Source organism: Parasteatoda tepidariorum, chromosome 7 (assembly GCF_043381705.1).
Source record: "Parasteatoda tepidariorum isolate YZ-2023 chromosome 7, CAS_Ptep_4.0, whole genome shotgun sequence".
NCBI lineage: Eukaryota > Metazoa > Arthropoda > Arachnida > Araneae > Theridiidae > Parasteatoda > Parasteatoda tepidariorum.
Window position 1 is genome coordinate 78,512,449 of NC_092210.1, and position 20,475 is coordinate 78,532,923.

A 20,475-nucleotide genomic window follows, 5' to 3' on the forward strand; every position below is an offset into this window, starting at 1 on the left:
TTAGTAACTTACAAATACATGGCATTACTTTATTCATTTGAGTAGACACCCATGTTACCTTAACACTTAAGTCATTTAAGTAGCAGATTGTACAGTCTGGCAAGTACAAACCCTGAACGAGGCGCCTATCGATTAATAAAACCAAGGGGTACGACGGTTAATAAATTTTTAGAAATGCTGGTTTAATTATGTCATCAAATTTATATTTTTTAATGAGCATTATGTCATCAAATTTATATTTTTTAAGGTATCTCATACCACGTGTTTTGAATTTATTTGTTTCTTTATAGTAGCTTTTTTATAAAGTGTTTTTAAAAAAGTAATTATTTAAAATTAACGGTAATTGAAATGAAAAAAAAAATACTTTTGCATTAAAAGGCAAAATTAATGAGAAAGTGGTTCTAATTCGTTCAGGAGAAACGATAATTATGCTTCATTAATTTTTTAACGATAATTATGCTTCACTAATTTAGACACTGACGATAATTACGATTCATTAATTTAGGTAATATAAGGATATTTTATATTTATATTTTATAACCGCTGTTGAACAACGGATCTAAATTTGGGTTTACGACTACTAATGTTCAACTCCATAGCCTTTGAGCCGATCCAGAATATAAAGAAACTCTTGGCTCAGTATGATTTGTTATGGGAACATGGAGGACTTTGTGACTCAACATATTTACCTTTCACCAGTAACCATTTACTATACTCGCGATTGGGATCGAACCCATGCCGTCTTGAACATGGACCTAGTGCCTACCACCCAGGCTATCTCAGCCCAATATAGGGATAATGAAATAAAAGAGATAAGTTGTGTACTAAAAAGCAAAAGTAATGAAGAAAAGGTTTTAATTTGTCTAGAAGAACCGTAAAAATTCGCTATATTGTTATTGACGACAATGATATTTAATTAATGTTGGTAATATGTATTTGCTGAAATAAAAAAATTACCTACGTTCTAAAAATCAAAGTTAATGGATAAAATATACTTATTCGTTTTGGAGAACGGTAAAAAATCGCCATTTGCAGATGACGCTTAATTAATTTTGGTAATATGTATTACTGGTATTGTGGTTATTGGTGCAGTTTTGATAAGAGTTCTGAAACGGCTTTCCCTTTGTTTCAGAAAATATTTTTTCTATTGGTAGAAAAGCTAGTGTATTAATATTTGAATGAAAAAGAATTTAAAGAGCATTTTTCCACCACTACTTATATTTTAAAAGGCAGATAGAGATCTAAACTCTTTATCTAGTTATTCTAAGAATTCGATTTTTTTTATAAAATTCGGCTTTAGTTTGCTGCTACTGAGAAATGGTGTTCGCACAAAATGTAAATGTATAAGGGTTATGTAATATGTACCAAAAATAAGTGTTATAAGATTTAAAGTAAGTATTACATTGATATATTTGGGGATAATTAAAACCGCGCCAATACTATGTTTACCTGGTTGCCAGTTTTAATACCGAAATTGTGGAAGTAAGTGTTTTGCGGCACCTTGAAAGCGATATGTACTGGATAAAATTACTTGATGGTGTTAAATTTTGACTATCATTGGTTGACAGCAAGCAATATCATCACGCCAAGAGATGCTAAATATAGTTAATCTCCATTCTTAACTGATAATCTACAAAAAACTAGTTTTGCTTAGTTTAATAACGTAAAGTCACCTGAAAGGGCAGCAAATAATATTAAATTAAATAGTTGAAATTATTTTAGCTTTAATTGAAGAACTTAGTGGAAAAACCAGGTAAGTGACATTTTCAGAGAGGCCGTATCCGAACTATTTTATTACCAATTTATTCGAAGACTGAACTAATAATTATCTGCCTTATTTTCTTTACCACTGCTTAATTTGAAATAAATATCATACAAGCATACTAAAAACTAATTTAGATTAGTAATATTAAGATTAAATAAACGCGGGAAAAACAATAATGTTACTTTAAACATACCCATATTGATGTAACCACTTTATGTTACTTCCTCGGATTTATTTGTTCCCCTAAAAATGTCACTTACCAGCTTCTTCCACTGAGCTCTTCAATTATGTCGGTATATGCCTTCAAATTTTGAGCATGATTTGTAGTGTTTTTCAGCATTGATTTAATGATCTCTTTTTTATTCACACTGCGCGAAGAACGGGTATTCATTTAGTATAATTACTAAAATTGTTCGCTTAAAATTAGCCTAAATCTCACTTTTTAAAGAAAGGTAGACTAAAAGTGAATAAAATGTAAAAGTTAAACTATATTTATATTAGATAAACCGTATTTGTTAAAATATATATACATATATATTTATAGTCATACTATAAATATATATACATATATATTTATAGTCATGCTATAAATATATATACATATATATTTATAGCATGTATATAGTCATACTATATGTATGTATACATGCATATTTATAGTAAATATTTATAGCTGCGGCTAATTACGGATTTGAATTTTCATACTCTGTGGATAAAAAATGTTTTCTGATAAATAATGCTTCATTTATTTATTTACAAGAATAAGGTTGGATGCTACTTCACAAAAAAATTTAACAATTGTGTAAGAAATCAGTTTTAATGAGTTTGGAATCACTAAGTGTAAAGCGTATGTGCAAATTTTATGCTGCTTATCTCTTATTAGAATTTTCAGAAAAATCTTAAAATTTGTTAAACAATTATTTTGATAAAAGCATATAGTTTCTCTATATCTACCTATAACTAATTATAAGTGTATATAATTATAAACAGAAAAAAGGTTTAATGATTTTTTTATCTTCAGAAAAGCACAAAGCCTTTTTTAAACAATGCACTATAAAAATCTAAATTCATTTCCAATGACAAGAAATAATTAATATTCAAATAACAGTTATGGAATCATGACACTATCATTATACGAAAAAGTAAAATGAGCAGATTTTAAAGTTTACAAAAACTGCAGAATGAAGTAAAAAGTTCTGAATAGTCGCTGAACTTTGATTTTTAATTATGATATGCTTGATACCTGCTCCTTTATATTTTTTATTTTAGTTAGGTTCTTATCTCGTATTTTTTTATCTTATAAGAATGACCTTCTACATAAGATTTTAATAGAGTTTACGAAGGAAATCTAATTTAACTTCTTCAGAACAGAAATGGAAAATAAAAACTTATGTGCGGTATTGAAAGAGACGGAAAAAATCTGCCTTGTAAGTTCATTAATTTTATTTTCGCTTTCATTTTTATAAGCTTTTTTATCCAATTATATGTTAGATTCTGATTAATTTATATTATTATTTTAATTAATGTTATTTATTTAAAATCTGCTAATGTATTGTACCAAAAGAATATTATAGGCTCGTTATTATTATTGCATTATTACATGATATTATTTTCACTTTTTACATGCTCAAAAATGTATACAGTTTTATTGAAACTTACACTGTTTAATTTTTAAAACTGGTTATTACTAAACAAATGCTTCATCAGCATTGGCACGACAGCCCTTTGTGAGCCTGGGCCTTCCTCAGAAGCTTTTCCCATTCTGTCCTTCTCCCAGCAATTGTTTTCCAGTTCTTTACTTTTAGGATGGCAAAATCCTCATCTACACAGTCCTTCCATCTCTTTTTGGGCCTTCCTCTTGGCCTTTTATTGGAGGGGGTTGCATTAGAGACTCTCAATGCTGTTCGTTCTGGGCTCATTCTCACAAACAAATGTTTAGTAATAATTTATTACTAAACAACTATTATTACTAAACAAATGTTTAGTAATATTTCTAACTTCTACCTATGTTTTGTCTATAACTGTCAAACAAATTAATACTAAATCGAGACTAAACACAATAGCATTTATTTAATTAGTTTTTGAAAAAATATTAAAACCAATCCAATTATTTTTTGTAAATATATAAAACACTTTTAATTGCTTATGATCACACGAAATACAGTAAAAATAAACAAAGTAAGATATTCTTAAAAATAACAGTAATCCTTTTATTTCAGAAAAATGTGTAATGCAAAATCCAAGCTGCAAAACGCTAAAAATATGAAATTTTTTTAAAATTGTTTACTTTAGTTTGTAGTTATAAAAAATTTAATTCTGTTTTTTTTTATAAGAATTTATCCATTTAGTTAAAAAACTGTTTTGTTATTAACCGAAGGACTTATCTAACAGAAAGTTTAGAAAAAAATTAGAAAATCCCTTAGTAAATATCTCTTTTAGACTTGAAATTTTAACTCATAAATAAATATTTTTAACAAGAAACATTAAAATACTGTTATTTTTTTGTATTTTTCTACCATTGTTTAAAAATAATTATTATTCAATAATAGGAGTACAGAAAGGTAAAACAACCACTATCGAATGGTAAGTATTTCACAGTTTCGTAACTTATTTTTTTAAAGCCCTCAATAAATGTATGTTTCGGCTCTGATGATGGTACTGTGGTACCAACTGCAATCATTCGTCATTCGAACTTGTTTATTTGTGCTACTTATGTTGTTTAGATGTTCAATTGTCATCATCATAAATTTATCTGCTTGGGCTTATTACCTTTTTTTATAGGCTTGATCATCCACCTGACAAGCTTGTTTAATTTATTTATATTTTATAATCGGCATTAAACTGGCAAACCATTTTTGAATTTGCTTCTGTTAATGTTCTTCGGTTACCAGATCTATAGCCTTGTAATTTTCAATCCTACCCAGAAAACAAGGGAACTCCTGGATCAAGCTATGGGACGAGCTATAGCTTCGTTACTACATGGCAAGTTTATTGGAATTTTTGTTGGAATCAACCACATTTGCCTTTAAAGGGGAGAAATGCTGCGATAATTTTTAATGGCTAGCCAAAAGGATAGGGAGTTCTCACTCGTGATCCGTCTACCACTCAGGATATTTTATGTCACCACTGTAGTAGATGCGAGCTGGGAGCAGAATTCATATCGACTTGTCATCTCAGGGATTAAAATTTCTGTCACCTCATTAGGAGACGAGAGCTCCATCTCTGAGCCACTACGGCGTAGGCAACTTAGTTTTTGATTTTATTTTATAAACGGCGTTGAGCAGCCGATGCAATTTTGAGTTTACGACTATTATTGTTCAACTTTGTAGTATTTGAGCCTAACCCAGACAACAGTCTTGGATCGATCATTGGATTATACTAGCCTTCTTCTGGACTTTTTGAGGGAGAGGAAAGCAGCGAAAACCTCCCACGCAAAGCCTGATGTCAAGGGTATTCCAACCCATGATTCGTCTACCACTGACTCTATTTTGCGCCAGTACTGTGGTAGGTGTGACCTGGGAGTGGATTTAATATTGACAAAAGACAAGCTATAGTTCTATTGCTAGTATTTAAACTTGGGAAGCAAGTGCTCTATCTCTTGAACCACCATGTCTCTCATGCTGAGTTTTTTTTTTTTTTTTTTTTTTTTTTTTTTTTTTTTTTTTTTTTTTTNGTTTGAAACACGCACTGTAACATTTCATAGGCTGGCTTGTTTGGGATTATTACATGATGGTCTGTTTATCAAGGTTGTTTTTTTGTGTTTATGACGTAATATATTTGTGCTGAATAGCTTGCCTATCAAATTTATTTGCTTGTTACTACATTGTTTATATGTTCGACCGCTTGTCTGTGGAACCTGTTTATTTGTGCTTAATACATTTTTATATGCTCTGCCACCTGTGAACTTGTTCATTCATTTTTATTACTTCTTGTGGGGTCCTGATTATCCACTGGTGGATTATCCATGGCGTCGATTATCCGCGAGTTCCACGAGGAGGTGGAAAATTGTATAGTACGTGATCGATTCTCGACCCAAGTTGTGTAAATGAATACTTTTTTTTTTTTTTATCTATGACCACTTTCATGATGTATGTATGTAGTAGGTACCATTCTTTTTCCTACCGTTTGTTATTTCAGTGATTTCGACGTAGAGCAAAGATTTCTTATTGATGTTTAATTGATAGATTTCATAAATTCTACTAAAAAGATTTCAAAATAATTGTTCAAGTTTCTGCCATATTTTTTGAGTTTCGTTGTATTATCCGTGATTTCTTTGTAATCCGCGGTGCCTTTTCCATCCAATTCAGCGGAGAATCGGGACTCGAATCGGGGTCAAATTCACCGACTCGCTTCTCAAACTTGGTTTTTCCTGATTATTACGTTATTTATTCGGTCAATCGTCTGGTGCTTGAACTTATTCATTTGCGCTTTTTCTGTTGTTTATATGATTGTTCGTTTGTTTCACAAACATTTTAACTATGCTTATTACGTTTTTTACGGATTATTTTACGCAAAATCAGGCACTTTTATACCAATAAATAGAGTGGAATACTTCATGTAAACTTTGGACAGAAAAAAATAAGCGTCATTACTTTTAATATTAGCTATTTTATATATATANAGCCTGGTTGGGAGGACGTTGGACTCGTGTTCGTGAGAACGGGAGCTCACGTCCCACCGACCGAAGCACTGGTACACGTTGAATCTGTAGGGGTCACAAAGTTCTTCAAGTTTCCATAACAAATTAATACTTCTCGAAGTACTGAAATGGAGACTGATTATTCTTTGGTTCAGATCAAAATTACGATCTGTGGATGAAGGAATGGATGTAGGAATGAATCCACTCTGTAAAACGGGCTGTGACGTTTGTGTGGCTGAAATCGTATTCTTGGCCATAGATGGCGCCACTGAAAAGCAGGAAAAGCACCCTCTGCCATAAATTTGTTTAGTTTCCCAAGTAGGCTTGCTGGTATTGGCGATTGGCAATAGAAACAAGAACAAAAAATAGTTATATTACCACAATACTTGCCTACAATATGCGGAGGCAGTTTAAAAGCTGGAGTATTTAATAATAGTTTCTTGTTTCTTACATCGTACCATAGTATTTATAATAATATTCATAGTACATTATTCTATTAAAGTATTTTGCGTTACATCTCTATTATTCTCAGAAGTTTTAGTTGAAATTCACTTTGTTGGAATTTGCGGTTCTGATATCCACTTCTGGAAAGACGGAGCCATTGGCAAAAATAAAATGACTTCTCCAATGATGTTGGGTCATGAGTTAAGCGGCGTTGTTATTGAAGTTGGTGCGGAAGTAACACGTCTGAAAAGAGGTAAGTTTATTCACTTTTCTTCAAATAAAAAACTGCATGCAAATACTATATATTAAAAGTTTTTTCCCTTCTACTTCAAACATTTAAAGAAATTTTTTTAATTTGTAAGTTGTTTAGAAATTGATAATAAAGAAAGCATACCCTTATTAGGTTAACTTTAGAAATTTGTCTAACATCGATGGTACACCTAAAGACGCCAATCGAACTAAAGAAAGAGTTATTCCGGAGAGGATGCATTTGTTTAAAATTAATCACTTTGATTGATTTTAAGCAAATTTATTATCTCCAATGATGCATATTTTAATTGAGCATTAATTGGTTTGAAAACGAATGCTAGGATTAGTATTCGCTTTCAAAACGAACTTAAAAACATCTATTTTATAAAAGGTGACAGAGTTTGTATAGAACCTGGTGTTCCTTGTCTCAAATGTGACTACTGTAAAGGAGGACGTTACAACCTTTGTCTGAGTGCTAAGTTTTGTGGAACGATAAAGACTGAAGGAATGCTTCGTCGATATTATTGTCACAATGCAGATTTTTGTTTCAAGTAAGTGATGTTTAATTTGATATTACTTCTATTTTCAAAAAATAATTTCCACTTTTTTTATTATTAACCCCTTAACGATCGGTTAATTTTCAAGAAAACTGTCATAAAAGGGCCTATTTTTTGGCTTTTGTATTTGTATTACGTATTTGATTAGTGCTGACATCTAGCATAAACTAAACTAACTATCTACAATTACCTTAAAAATATCCTGTTACTGCCATTTGGTGTGTAAAATGAGAAATAAAATGTTTTCGGGGCAAAAGAAATAAATTAGTTTCATTCTTATTGGCGCGTTACTACTGAACACTCCAGCCCGTCAATATCACGAGAGAGAGAAATAAAGGGCGAAACCTCAACCCGTCATTTTCACGGGAGCGAGAAGGAAGGGGTTAATAATACATGTAGAGGAGAATTCTGTAGCTGAGCTCGGTATTAAAGAGAAAAATTTATTTAATTTAACTAAAGCTGCTTTATTATTAAGAAAAGAAAAAGCAATAAAAATTGAAAAGAATAATAATAATAACAGGAAATAACATTTAAATATTTTTTCTAAAAATTTAAATATGCGTAATATTTTAAACGTTTGCTAAATTGTTTTAATATTATTACATATAAAAAAGTTTATAAGTAGATTTTAGTTCAGTTTTTACATTCAAAATTAATACTTTTTCCTACGGAGAAAAGAACGATTTTCGCAGCGATTGAAATCCACTAGTTTTTTAATAAATCAAATATAATACGGTATTTTGTTAAGTTGTAAAGGGATTAAAAGCTAAGTAAATCGTTAGACGGGGAAAATAGTTTTTTCGCTAAATACGAGTTTAAAATAAACATAATAAAAAATATTTAGGAGCTAATGGTTTGTGTTTAAAGTTAAACTAATTTGCACTAAAATACATAGTTTTTATTAATATTTATATTTTTGATCTTGATATCAAAAACAATATTGAGATAGTAGAAACAATATTGAAACCTTAAGATATTAGCAATTTACGATCAGAAACTAAGTTTTTCTAAATAATAAGTGAGCAAGAAAGCTGAGAGGCAGAAACATTATTTTAACTTTAAAATAATCTGTCTGTTTTTCTTCTTACTTAGACCAATCTTCTTGATATTGTTGTATTTTTCAATAACAACATGATGAATAAGTCAAGATTATATTTGAAGATAATATAAGTTAAGATAATAATCAAAGTAGAAATTTATTGCCAAAGAAACAGAAACTACACTGTAAAAACTATTTAATATTTGCCCAAATTCGGTGCTGTAAACTCCAAGAAATCTGTGAAGGAATACTTTATTTTAAGTTAATATCGAATCGAGTGTTCATTACCCATTTTAAAGTGCGTAGTTAAATTAAAACACAAATTTTTGAAATAACTTATACCAAGCTCATATGCATTTACTCCATTCATGAATTATTTTCGCAATTTTACCATGCGTTGATATACTGTCAGATGGAAAACTTAGATTCTAATTACAAACTAATTACTAATTAGATTCTAAAACTTAGATTCTAAACTACAATACTGCACGAGAAGGTGAACATTTCACAGAAACAGAAGTAAACGGTTATAAAAGGCTCGCGTGTTTTTAGTAATAAAAATAAATTATTTTGTGGTTTTATAGTAAAGATAAAAATGTTCTCATAAGAATATTTACACAAATCGATCAATTGTATAAAATAATTTTGTAATGTTTAATTTCTATTAACTTCAGTTTTGATATGTCTAGTTTGAATTCTTTTTAATTTTCTCTCTTTGTCGGATGTATGCTAGATTAACACTCTTCTTTTGCTTTAAGATAAGTGTTTAGATAGATATGCGTCATTATTTATTAATTCTTACTTTATATTGTATCGTAAAAATAAATTTACTGACTCTTATATGCATCATATCCTATTTTAATTTTAAGTTTTACTGTTACTGAATGCGAGAAATGGTGGCAACTACTTTTCCCCAATGTTCTTAGAGTAGTGTTGGTCTTATACTACACTAAGAAGCAAGAGTTATGTATGGTGTTTCACTACACTGTTTTGGTGCAAAGTTAGTTGTTCCCATTTTATGTGTTGAGATTCACTAAAACTTTTTGCAATATAGTTCATTAGAAATAAAAATTGTTCCATTTGTTGTGTTGAGATTCACTAAAACTTTTTGCAACATAGTTCATTAGAAATAAAAATGAATTATCTTCTTCTTCCGTTAATTCCCCATTTGCTGATTCTTTTTATCAAAAAAATTTAGGAGAAAAAGATTAAAATTTCAAATTTGTTGGTTGCTGGAACATTTTACGTTGAGAAACTTATTTAAATCCTATTTTTAAAATCCTATTTCTCTAATTTTTTTTCCTGATTTCTTTCGCACTTAGTTTTTCTACACTGAACTCTAGCTTGTTACATTATTTAGCACAAATAAGTAGTAGTTTTTGGTGTAAATTATTTAGTTAATTTTTGATTTCTTTCCTTCTGATACAAAAAGAATGACGGAAAGAGTAATATTTTTCGTGACGAATTTCAAGTATCAGCAATCGAATTATCGATAAAACAGTAATAAAGAAAATGAGTGTTGTAACGTACATTATTTTTAAACAAAAGTAAATAAGTTTAAAAACTGAATCATACAATAAATAAATATGAATAAATAAATACGAATAAATAAATAAATGTTTTTGACACAAGTTACATAGGTTATTTATCACTCAGAGACTAAACATACTTTTTTAATCATTTAGTAGTGTTAAATCTTAAAAAATATGAATATTTGTTTTTGAACAGATACAGTTATTTATCTATGAAGCGATTTGGAGTAAAAATTTTAAAAACTCAAAAAATTGAATTAAATGATTTAACGAGGGATACATTAAATTAGATAAATGGAGAGGTCTAATTTTAAAATGAGAATTGTTTTCCTTTATGACGAACAATAATTTACTACACTGTAAACATTTAGAATATCTCCACATGGTGACCACTACTTTAAATCAAAGTGGTGAAGTGAAACATCAAATATAACTCTCGTTTCTTGATATTTCATAGCACAAAGAGCCTAGGATTGTTCCTAATGTAATGAAAAACCATGAATATTTTTTTATGTTACTTGGCATAAAATAGCTGCCACTATTTTTAATATTCAATAGCATTAAAATTCATAATAACAGTAAGATATGAGGCCCATAAGAGTCAGTAAAGTTATTTTTATGGTACAATTTGAAGCAAGAATCATTAATATAGAATGCACTAATTTTATTTATATAATTAGCTTCTTAATAAAACATGCACAAAGAGAATACTAAGATGAATTCGAACTAGATTTAACAAAATATTGTAAAATTATGAAATACAATTTTCAGATATTTAAAAATAAAAAGATTATTATCCTTACTACACAACCAAAAACATGCACATATTTTGAAATAGTTAAGCTTTGTTTCTGTAGGTGATTAGTAGCCTAAAAGAGAATATTAAATTCTCGCCATCGATAAACAATCTACTGGCAATATACAAAGTATGTCAAACTTGGTTTTGGATGTTAAAATAATTCAAAAATGGTGTGAATCAGCTAAACTTGGTTTAAAATTTCTCCATTACTGGAATATAGATTTGACTGATCACTTTAAACGTTTAATTAGGCGTTAATTTGAAATGAAGTGTTTCTTAACACAATAATTTGAGTTGTTCAACTCTAAATACGAAGAGATGCTAAACCACATTTTTTTTTACAGTCTAGGTGTATTATTTTGATATTTGTTATTTTTAGGCAACAATGTTTTTCTTTTTCCATATGTCAGATTACCAGATAATGTTACTTTAGAAGAAGGGGCTTTGGTAAAGCCATTATCTGTTGCCATTCATACCTGTCACCGAACTCGAGTTAGAGCAGGAAAATCTGTACTCATATGTGGGGCAGGTGAGTATAAATTCCGCAGGTAACAAAATGTGTTTACTTTTTCAAACGAGGCATTATTTTTCCGCAAATTGAATTTTTTCATATTCTGTCTCATTAGGTAATTAAATTAGCATTATTTGCCTTATTTTTTCCAATATCAGACTGAGTGAAAAAAAAGTTGCAATGTCTTTAACCCCTTCCTTCTCGTTCCCGTGAAAATGACGGGGTGAGGTTTCGCCCTCTATTTCATTTTTCGCTCCCGTGATATTTCCGGGATGTAGTGTTCAGTAGTAACGCTCCAATGAGAATAAAACCAATGCTTTTTTTTGCCCGGAAAAAATTTTATTTCTCATTTTACACACCAGATGGCAATACCATGATATTTTTAAGGTAATTGTAGATAGTTTATTTCAAACTAGATGTCAGCACTAATCAGGGATACAGGGATGAAAAAATAGGCACTTTTATGACCGTTTTCCTGGAAATTAACCGATCGTTAAGGGGTTAATAAAAATACCTCCAATTTAATTATTCCGATTAATGGTTTACTGCATAGATTTTATGATGATCTTGACAACTTAAAAATGCGTACCGTCAATCTGAGTAGCTTTGCCTTTAGGGTGAGTTTGTCCAAAATCCAGGGTTACTTTGTCTTTTGCTTTACCGAAGAAATATTTGTTCCCAAGCAGCAGTCATTCAATGACCATTAAATGCTCTAGAAATCATCAGGATTGTTAGTTCTAGTGTGTAAGTTGAAGCTTTTTTAATGTCATCATATCCTGTCTGTGTGAAACTAAAAGTGACTGCGAACAAGCAATTTTAGTACTGTAGCAACTTTGACCCCACGAGCCCATAAGGATTGCTATTAAGTTTTTCATAATTTTCCTATTTTTGTTGGATGTAATAAATACAGAAGTGGAATGTTATTACTTTAATTTTCATCTTACCACTCTGTTAGGTATGTTACTCCTTGACACATAAAAAAATTGAGATTATGTTTCCCACCACTCACTAACTGTCACGTTGATCAGCCTGCGTAGGGACTGAGGGTGCACGGTATCGGTCCTCAAAGTGTTCGAATTTATGCGCAGGTCGTTGTACTACTAAATCAAAGAAGTCTTCCCCCCTGCATGCAATTGTAATGGCATGTCATCTGATCATCTTTAGAGATGTTTCCCAGACAGTCGTCTATAGCCCATTGAGCTGTTTGAATAACGTACTACGTGAATAACGTACCTACAAACCTCGCTAACTGTCTGAAAGTGCCAAAATGACTTGTTTGTAATAATTACTTTAGCAGCGATCAGGCATTTCTACTCACGACTCTATCAGTTCTACTAAGAAAATTAAAACGGGAAAGGGAAAAAAAATTGAAATTGATAAAAGATTTCTGAATTTCCAAGAAGAAGACACTTTCTAATTATGTAATTTCCCGAAAAAATGTTCGAAGCATTTCATAGCAAACTTTTTAATTACTTGTGACCATGACAACTTGGAACTCACCTATCTGAGAACTAAAGACGAAGAGAAAACGTGTCCCTAATAAAAATTTGAGTAATAAAAAAGTCATTAGAAATAAAAACCAAATATTCAACAACTGTTCTCAATTTTTTTTCCATCTTTCTTCTATAAAAGGTACCATTTCCCAGAAGTTAACGTAAGAAGCAGTTTTTAACAGAAAACCTCTGTGGGGTGGGATAATTACTCCATTGAGTTTGTTATATTTTTTATGTTTTACTGAAACTAAGCTTAACTAACAACTTAAAATAAGAGTTCCTACTTTTTTGTTGTTGTTCGTATTAAATATTTAATGATACTTATTTAAAAGTACTCTACGTCTAGAAACGGAATCAAAAAGTTTAAATCCTTCTAGAAAGAAACTTTTATAAATTTGTTTTAAAAAAAGACAGCTTTTTTCATCATAAAAAAAATCCCGAACAATAACAATACGGTATCAGTCTTAATTTCTGTGTATTTGTAAATTAAAATTTCCCGTTTCTAATGCTTTAATAGCATTGTTATTTTATTGCTTTAACTGCAATGATTTATTGCTTTAATTGCAATGATTTATTGCTTTAATTGCATTGTTGTTTAACTGCACTCCCTGAATTTGTTGAGGAACAACCGAAACAACTGTGTGAAGCAGCACTATATTTCAAATTCACTTCAAATCAAGCTTCCATACATAGTTTAAAGTACGCAGTTAAATGCAAATAATAGAAAAACATTTTCACCAAATTTACATGAATTTTTGCAATTTGAGATTTGTTTTTGATTCCGAAAACACCAATTTTAGCGTACTTGGACATCGTTATTAAATTGTTTACAATCGAGTATGAATTCAAGTGTGATTTTGTTTTGTTGCTTGCTTCTATGCAACTACGGACGCGAAAGTTACAGTTAGAAAATTAATTTAATTTTTAATTGATCAATGAGAGCTACATTTAATATTAGATAAATTTATAAATATTTTTTAACTGAATAAAATAATTTATGAAAGTTATTTACTATATCGGTTTTGTTTTTGAAAAAGCTGAGTTCAAATTCGTTTTGATGTTCTTTTCATGCTATGCATATGCTTGGTAAACAAATTAAATTTATTTTTAGAATTAGTGTGGGTGTGAACCCTTCACTAAATCTTTTTACTTATAACTGTATCACAAAGATAACTTAACTGAAAATTTTGTGTATGATATCTCATTGTTATAAATTTTAGTGTTATTGATGTTAAAAATTAGAGCAATTACTTTACTCCAGAAGTAGTAAAAAGGAACATTCTAAAAGGAACATTGTTATTTTTTGAAGTTTATTGTTATAATTTAAAATTTTAAACCCATATTATTTTAGGTCCAATTGGCTTGCTTCACTTGTTAACATGCAAGGCAATAGGTGTCACTAAAATATGCATCACAGGTAAGAAATATCAATGAATACATTCTAAATGCATAGAGGGTGTTCCGTAAAGACGGCCCCTAACACGTATATTTAGAATCCTCATCAGAAACGAAAACAAGAAATTCTTCACAATATGGGCTGTAATCTGATATTTAGATAAAGAAATACTAACTTTTTTTAAAATTTTATGAAATACGGCACATGAAGTTGAATGTAATAAACAACAAGACTGGTCTGCTTGCGAGACAAAGGAATTAGAAACCATTATTAAAAGCACCTCCTCTCCCTCCAATTCAAACTGTTTTGCTGTTTATTTCGTCGATCTTTCTCTACTGTGATTGGTTAAATATTGATAAAAATTTTTTTGTCGATTAAGTATTAATTTGCGACTCGAAAAGTGTAGTAAATGTTTCATTTTTATATTTGTTGTGGATTCTAAGTGTATAAATTAAAGGTAGTCTTCATGGAACATACTGTTTGTTCTAAAATAGGAGATAGAAGTATATGAAAAAAGATATTACAAGATCTAATAGGAAACGATAAAGCTCTCGTCTTCCAATGAGGTGACCGAAGTTCAAACCCTAGCGATAGCTGATCGATACGAATTTTTCTCCCGGCTCGTACTGACCACAGTGTTGACGTAAAATATCCTTAGTAGGCGGAGTGACACCGGGTGGCTGGGTGGTAGCGAGACGCGCTCTCGTACAACAGGAGCTGGATTCAATCCTAGAGACCGGCAAGGCTGACTCAGCCTTTCATCCCTTCAGTGAATCCAGAGACTAATATAGGGGCCTTTATATCTATGAGTGAATCGTTAAATAACTACCAAGCCAGCTTGGAGACTAAACACTGGGGGTTCAGTGTCCGGTTGACCACCCAACTGGAACATCTGCTCCTGCACCTCAGAACCCTAGGTCAAGAAAACTGAGAAAGGTATTCCAGGCTTATTCCCTCTATGGGCTGTGGTGCCCCTGAGTTGAGTGTTTTTAGTTAGTAGACTGATAATGGGCTAGAACCCTTTTGCCACATGGCAGATTTTCATGTTTTTTTTTCTTGTTATAACTTAGGTGTCGGTTAGTTCTATCAAGAATCCTTCACTAAGGATTGTTTGTCTAAATACTTGATCCGACTGTCTCCTTGTCTTCTCGATTGGGCTCATAATTATAAAGCTACGAAGTTGAACAATGATAGTTTTTACCTAAAAATGATTAGCCTCTTCAACTCCAATTATGATGTAAATTAAAAATGTATGTTTTTGAATTGAAAATAACAATAATATCATATTAAAAAAAATGATACTTAAAGTTTTATCAAAACAAAAAGTATTATGAATGTAAAAAACTACAAATTTTCAAAAAACAAATTTTTTACTAGTTGTAAAAAAGATGATTTCAAAAATAGAAATATTTGAACTTAAATTGCAAATTTGAAACAGCATTTACAGTATTGTAAATTGTTGGGTCATTTTTAGAGTTATTTTCCGGAATCATTTGACTAAATATGCTAAACATCACTGAAATTCGAAATGAAAAGATTATGAAACTAATCTTCCTTATTTGCATTAAATTCATTTTTAAATCAATTAATATTTCCCGTAAATCGATGAAGAGTGATTGATAGAAGGGAATAAAAGAACGAAATTTATAATAAAAAATATTATTATAAATTAAGTACATAGCAAAAACGTTTGAAAAAGGAAAGTGATAGAATTTGCATTAAATTCAAGGCATCGACAGCCGAAAAAGCTTTTGAAGCTCGAGCCATGTGAAAGCATTTTTAAAGTTAGATAAGCGGTTAAAAGACATGATGCCCTTCATGGATATCACGCAAGCATTATTTGTCCCCACATTTCCTCCCAAGTAATTAATTTCTAGAAATAAAAAATCGAAATCATTCCCCATCCATTATCAAGGCCAGATCTTGATTCATTCTATTTCTGGATATTTCTAGAACTTAAAAANCTTGGGGGGGGGGGGGCGACATTTCCTGCGACAGCACTTTTGTCTCCAAGCAGTCGAAGCGGAATCAAAAGTTTCCTTCTAATGCTTTGATGTTCGTTTTTCTTCTTATTTATTCTTGACTATGAGGGGACAAGCGTATCGCGTGCGAAAGGTGTTTACTTGTATAAATACATAGCCAACCTGGACAATAATCACGAAACTTGCTGCAAAATAATTTTTTCCTCATTAAATTTTCATCAGTTTTCGAATGTCGTATGGATTGATGACTTAAAGAGAAAAAAAATATCCTTAGGTTTGACACTAATACGATTAATATTGCTGAATTGTATACATAAAATATCAGTCTTGAAATTTTGAATTGAACAAAATCATTGACTTCGAGTAGAAGGGATTTACCTTTCTAGGGGCACCTTGGATTTTTTTTTTAACTTGTAAAAAAGTATTACAGTGCTTTAATATGCAGAATCATTCAATAAATGTATATTATTTTAAAATTTCTTAAAAAAAGTACGAACTTGTTTTTAGGAGTTGATTTACTTTAGTGATTAATTACCTAATTAACTTGTTTTGATCACACATGTGAGATGGCAAAAAATGTCTACTCTCAAAAAGATGGCAAAAGTCTTGATCCTCGAAATATAGTGAGGGGGCGTCTGCAGTTTGGAAATATATGATTCCAATAGTTTGGCCAGGAGAGCAGTTGAAAGTGCAAACTACATAATTCATTTACACTTATTTTTTGAGTATTTTGCCATATATTCGGTACTATTGATGTCCATGCAAAACTTTTTTAACATATAAACATGATTATACAATTTAATTAAGCTCATCCAAATCTGAATGGAATTATTTGGATAATCATTTAAAAATAAAATAATCCAAATAATAAGTCCAAATAATTCATCCAAAATAATAAATCCAAATAATTTGTAGTTTTTTTTATCTTTCAGATATTTTAATATGCTAAAAAAGGAATTGCAAAGTGACATGAATTTCTGTACTATTTTTAGCTACTTAATTTTAAATGACAACATTTGTAATTTGAAGGGAATGAGTTAAAAAAAAATAAAAATACGACTTCGTTGAGATGGCGAGTTGAGCAAAGAATACAATTAACGTTATAAGGTTTCACACTTTCCACTGCTCTACTGCCTTTAGTATCTTGACCCTATTTTGCGGATCAAGAATCTAAACCCGTTAAAAGAAAGGTATGTTTAATTAAATAAAGCACATTTTTGTACCTGATATCAGAAATTAAAATATTTCTCAAGACTAATTATTTGGCATATTTAACGTTAAACCCTCTAACAATTAAGATTGAATCTTTTTGCGGGCGCTTCTGATCTCTACATCAAAAGTAATTCAGGACATTTGCTTCTTTCGTGAATTAATTAGAAAGTTAAATTCACATCGTATACAATGGATATGATTATTTAAATACTCTTCTACGCAGCTCCCCTCTTACATGATCAAAACGAAACTTTGTTTTTTATAATAATTTTAGGCTCTCAATCCACGGTTTAATGACTAAAAAACCATCAATCATTTCTTCGTTGCTAATTAATTACAAGGCAGTAAAAAGTTTTTAAGCCATAAATGTTGATAATTTATTAAAATAATTGATCTCTAACAGACTTTCAAATTACTTAACTAGCATTTACGCACAGACCGGCTAATTATTAGATTTTTAATTAAATAGGTTTCAAAAATATAAATTAATTTTCACACCTCAATGAAGAATAAATTATGCAAGCTTAGCTCTTTTTTCATTTAAAACTCTACAGCCCGTAATGAGATTGACTTGCTGAACGATTTTGTTATAAACCTTTCTGTTGTTGTCCTTGAATTTCTGGTGTATAATTTTCATTATGTTTAGGTCTTTTGTCACATCATTTAGCTATCTCTATTTGAGTCTCGATTTCATTCGTATTCAATAATTTTAAGCATGTTTTTTTCGTTTATTTTTTCTACATTGCCCAACCCTACCAAATGCCTTATTCCATAAATCGAAGGAGGTTTCTTTCTTCGTTAAATTATGCAGTCAAGTTCACTATTGTGTCGAATGAATTATGGGAATTATTTACTTTAATTGATTCAAAAAGTCTCATTAAAATTAAGATTACCTCACGTCATGTGAAACATACTTTATTAAAAACGCATTGAAAAACATTTTTTTTCATAAAAATAGTTCATATAATATAAATCAGCGGTTTCCAACTGGCGGCCCGCGAAGCCTTTTTTTGTGACCCGCGAACTAAAATATAATAGTTGTCATTTTTTGGGAAGGAAATTTTCGTAAAAAATCTATATGGGTTTAAAATACTTTTCTCGTTAATAAAAACCTAATTTCTTCGTTTCTGTGAAATTTATCATACCAACGGTGCAAAAAAAATTATTTCTCAGGTTTTGCATCCAAGAAAATATTTATTCAAATTCAAAAATAATCTTGTATGTTTTCTCTTTTTCATTTCATTTCATTATTTTATGAATATAATTTAGCATGTGTGTATCAGAAATTCTCCGATTTAACTTTTTGAAACCTCTCATTTTGGACGATATTTACACATACATTTGTAAATTTTAGATTTAAAATGTAAATATCTTTTCTCCGGTGGTTGCAGCAGACAAACCTCAATTTCGTCAATGAGCATTATGTGTGCTACTATGTAAGTGTTAATAGCAGCCTTTTTAAAGTTTTATATCTTAACAATTAGGTATCTGTTGCACATTAATTGTTTAATACATGCGTGCACATTAAAGTTATTGAAGCCCGAATTTTTTAATATGCAATTAAATATTTTTGAAAATCTACTTCTTATTTTAATTTGTAATTCAATACTTTTGTTTTGTACAACTTGGTAAGAATCTGACAGTAATATTTAATGTTCCTTCAAGCTTAATAGAGTCCTACATAAAATGTTGATAAAGTTGCGGCCCGCCATTTGATTTGTGTTTTAAATTGTGGCCCCCGGCCTCATGTAAGTTGAAAACCCCTGATATAAATAATAGTAATCATTTCAGTAAATAACAGAATCAATGCTTTTTTTTTTCATGCAGATATATGCGAAAAACGCCTTGCAGCAGCTAAAAACTTAGGAGTAAATGGCCAAATCTGTGTGAATAATAAAGACTTGGAAAGTATTATTAAAGAAGTAGATTCGGTGTTAGGTGGAATGCCCGATATTACTATGGAATGTAGTGGCGCAGAATCTGGTATAAAGTTGAGCATCAAGGTGAATTTTTTCATTTATTCATTCCATTTCAGTTCACAATAAGCTAGTTTTCATGAGAATTCTGTGGGTCATATGAGTAGGGGAGAGTGGGGTCAATTGTAACAGGGTACGATTGTAACAGAGCAAAAATTTCGAGTGTCCGGTTCTAGATTTGGCTCCTAGGTGGCGCACAAGGTGTATTTAATAAATCTACATGTACACCCCTGCTGGCAACCATTTTTCTGTACTTTCGAAAGAGTTACATCACAAAAGATATTTTCACGCTACGTAAGTACTTTTTTTGGTATTAGAATATTATATTGCAACAAAGTAATTTTGTTTAAACAAATAAAAATTATTAACCGAATATTTAAGTGGACACCTTAATTGACATTTCAAAAAAAATATTAGTTTTTTTAATTAACTAGCATTGTTTNTATTGTAACAAAGTAATTTTGTTTAAACAAATAAAAATTATTAACCGAATATGTAAATGGACACCTTAATTAACATTTCAAAAAGAATAAGAATTTTTATAATTAACAAGCATTGTTTTTAACAAATGAAGCCGAAATGGCGTCTTGGGGACGATTGTAACAATAAGTAAAGGGACGATTGTAACAGCTGAAAATAAATAATCTTATGTTTACAAACCATTACTTAATCTTTAAGAACCACCAATAGTTTCCTATATCATTTATATTAAGTTGTATGTGCATTATTTTATTTGTCCCCTTTCACAGCATAAATTAAAATTTTTAGCCCCTTAAGGTAAAAAGTTTAGCCCCTTATGTCTCTGCTCATTATTATTTTTACTCCTAAAATATCACTACTATTTTGATCAATAAAAAAATATATTGAAGCAAAATTTATAT

At 30.3% G+C, this 20,475-nt stretch overlaps 1 protein-coding gene across 1 annotated transcript in view; it reads left to right on the forward strand.

Annotated features, from left to right (window-relative positions):
• Window positions 1-3,093: 3,093 nt before the first annotated feature.
• LOC107455402 (sorbitol dehydrogenase-like) overlaps window positions 3,094-20,475 on the forward strand; it is a 19,671-nt gene continuing 2,289 nt past the window's right edge. Inside the window, exons 1-7 of the mRNA XM_043039638.2 lie at window positions 3,094-3,192; window positions 4,315-4,348; window positions 6,937-7,101; window positions 7,489-7,648; window positions 11,435-11,553; window positions 14,380-14,445; window positions 19,446-19,621. Coding sequence (XP_042895572.1) covers window positions 3,139-3,192; window positions 4,315-4,348; window positions 6,937-7,101; window positions 7,489-7,648; window positions 11,435-11,553; window positions 14,380-14,445; window positions 19,446-19,621 — 774 coding nt within the window. The 5' untranslated portion in view covers window positions 3,094-3,138. The remainder of the gene's footprint in view (window positions 3,193-4,314; window positions 4,349-6,936; window positions 7,102-7,488; window positions 7,649-11,434; window positions 11,554-14,379; window positions 14,446-19,445; window positions 19,622-20,475) is intronic.